We start from the raw sequence: 2,935 nt of genomic DNA on the forward strand, positions 1-2,935 counted from the left end.
GGGGGAGGGAGACAGACAGACAGAGAGAGAGACAGAGAGAGAGAGAGAGAGGAAGAGAGGGAGAGAGAGAGGGGGGAGAAAGGGAGGGAGAGAGAAAGGGGGGAGAGAGGGAGGGAGGGAGAGAGAGAGAAGCGGGGGGGAGAGGGAGGGGGAGAGAGAGAGAGGAAGGGAGAGTGAAAGAGAGAGAGAGAGAGAGGGGGGGAGAGGGGGGAAGAGAGAGAGAGAGAGAGAGAGAGAGAGAAAGAGAGAGAGAGAGAGAGAGAGAAAGCAAGAGAGAGACGGACAGTAAGTGAGTGAAACAATAAAGGACAAAGGAACCACTGTAACCAAGAACAAAGCGGCTATGAAATTACAAAGCTTGCTTTTCATGCATTGAAAGTGGGATAATGTAAAGGATATAAAAGGAGAAAAATGATAATATCGCAATGTGTAGATATACTTCACCTGGAAACGGGTAATGTAAAGGATATAAAAGGAGAAAAATGATATTGCAATGTGTTGATATACTTCACCTGGAAACAGGTGAAAGGTGTGCGGTATAAGACTGGAATGATGTGAAGAGAAGTGCCAAACACCAACACCAGCTCAAAGACATGAAGAGACCTCTTGAGGTAACCTCTGAACCCCAAACACCAGATCTTGAACAGAGCTTCCAGCGCAAAGATCACAGTCAACACCACCTGAGGGATGAGCAGAGGAAAACTAGCAAGCACATAATAATGTTATCTGAGAGAAAAACAGGGGGAAATTATCACATAATAATGTTATCTGAGAGAAAAACAGGGGGAAAGGAAAACAGAGGGAAAATTATCACATAATAATGTTATCTGAGAGAAAAACAGAGGGAAAATTCTCACATAATAATGTTATCTGAGAGGAAAACAGAGGGAAAATTATCACATAATAATGTTATCTGAGAGAAAAACAGGGGGAAAATTATCACATAATGTTTTCTGAGAGAAAAACAGGGGAAAAATTATCACATAATAATGTTATCTGAGAGAAAAACAGGGGGAAATTATCACATAATAATGTTATCTGAGAGAAGAACAGGGGGAAATTATCACATAATAATGTTATCTGGGAGAAAAACAGAGGGAAAATTATCACATAATAATGTTATTTGAGAGAAAAACAGAGGCAAAATTATCACATAATAATGTTATCTGAGAGGAAAACAGAGGGAAAATTATCACATAATAATGTTATCAAAGAGAAAAACAGAGGGAAAACATCACAGATGCTCATCCAAAGAAAAAAGAAAACAGAACTGCACTACACAAATGCTATCTATTTTCTCTATATATTATATTTGTGAAAGTTCGACACTTTGGCCGTCTGAAAATCTTGGGAAGTCCATCTTCCAAGACGCCATTGTAAACAAGTGAGGTTTCCATTCACTAGCTGTGCGCACTGATTTCACACCTTTGAAATGATATAGTGTACAACCAAGAAAGCAGAATAGAGAATCAATCTATACATCTATTATATATTTGGCAACTTGGAAACACATGTGTCACTGTTGACTCAAGATTTATTGCTCCATTCCAGTAGAGTGTAAATATAGTAGGCCAATGACTTTCAGTTGATGTTAATGCACCGATCATTCCTTTCATCGAAAGGGGGCCCAGCTAGTTATTATTATTATTGTTATTATTGTTATTATTATGATTATTATTATTATCATTATTACTATTATTATTATTTTTATGGTTACTATTAGGCCTATTATTACTATTTTTATGATTAATATTATTTTCATTATTATATTGCAGACGCCAGTCGCCCCCCCCCCCCCCCCCCCTGAAAAAAAGAAAGAAAAAAAAACCAGCAAAAAATACCATGCACCTACAGCATACCTCAGCGTAGTAAATGTTGTCGTATTTGTTCTGCGGCAGCTTGAGATGGTGGTCAAACTCAAGGCTGGCTGCAATACTGGCATCTACCAGCACCAGCACGTGGAAAAATGTGTGGAAGTAGTTGGAGCGCAGCACGTGTTGGAAAATGGGCGGGGCAAAGCCGTTGGTCTTGTTGTCATCTACCATCACCAGTTTCCATGACCCACCGTCATTTTGGATGACCTGATCATAAATTTTAAAAATGTGTTCGCTTTCCTTCCTAACAACATGAATGGTATGTCAGGATAGCTAAGTCTTGATAAATTACATGAGTGGTCACTCTTGATAATGCTTTTTACAAATCAGCCTTTACAGATTTTGATAAGGGTACATCTAGATAGATAAGTCTTGATAAATTACATTAACGGTCCATCTAGACAGATAAGTTTTGATACATTACATGAATGATTCGTCTATATATTGGATATCCTAACAATATCCAAAAAAAGGAAATTAAACTGACTGTTTAAGAGTGCCTGAGACTCTGCCATGTGCCATTTTGAAAAGTGATGTGTTTGTTTCTGTTTGGTAAGATTTTACAGCGCTCGCAACTGCATAAGGTAATAAGAGCATGCGAAACACAAGTTGGTTGCATTCACAACAGTTCACAGCATGGTTTGGTTCTGAGCATATTCATGGCAAAAGTTTCGTCATACAAATAACAGTAATTTATACATTGTTTAATTTAATTCAAAATAACAATATATTCCATTTTTTTGCAATGGAAAATGGCCTCTATAAAATCCAGAATTCTGTTGGGATCAATGACAGAGATCAGAACTTTTAATTTTGTACATTCAAAACACTTCTTTCGGTCTCTCCAAAGTCTGCACATTCTTGATAAATTACATGAATGGTCCGTCTAGATAGACAAGTCTTGATAAATTACATGAGTGGTCCATCTTGATAATGGTCTTTATAAAACAGTCTTTACAGATTATGATACCGGTCCATCTTGATAGATAAGTCTTGATATATTACATTAATGGTCCATCTGAATAGATATGTCTTGATAAATTACATTAAGGGTCCATCTG

General features: G+C 37.5%; 1 protein-coding gene across 1 annotated transcript in view; it reads right to left on the reverse strand.

The window, feature by feature from the left end:
- LOC106013848 (sodium leak channel non-selective protein) overlaps nt 1-2,085 on the reverse strand; it is a gene marked incomplete at its 5' end in the record, with an annotated part of 2,355 nt that extends 270 nt beyond the window's left edge. Inside the window, 2 exon segments of the mRNA XM_013090616.2 lie at nt 513-680; nt 1,860-2,085. Of these exon segments, the coding sequence (XP_012946070.1) occupies nt 513-680; nt 1,860-2,045 (354 nt within the window).
- Nucleotides 2,086-2,935: the final 850 nt, after the last annotated feature.

This window comes from Aplysia californica, unplaced genomic scaffold, assembly GCF_000002075.1.
Source record: "Aplysia californica isolate F4 #8 unplaced genomic scaffold, AplCal3.0 scaffold01368, whole genome shotgun sequence".
NCBI lineage: Eukaryota > Metazoa > Mollusca > Gastropoda > Aplysiida > Aplysiidae > Aplysia > Aplysia californica.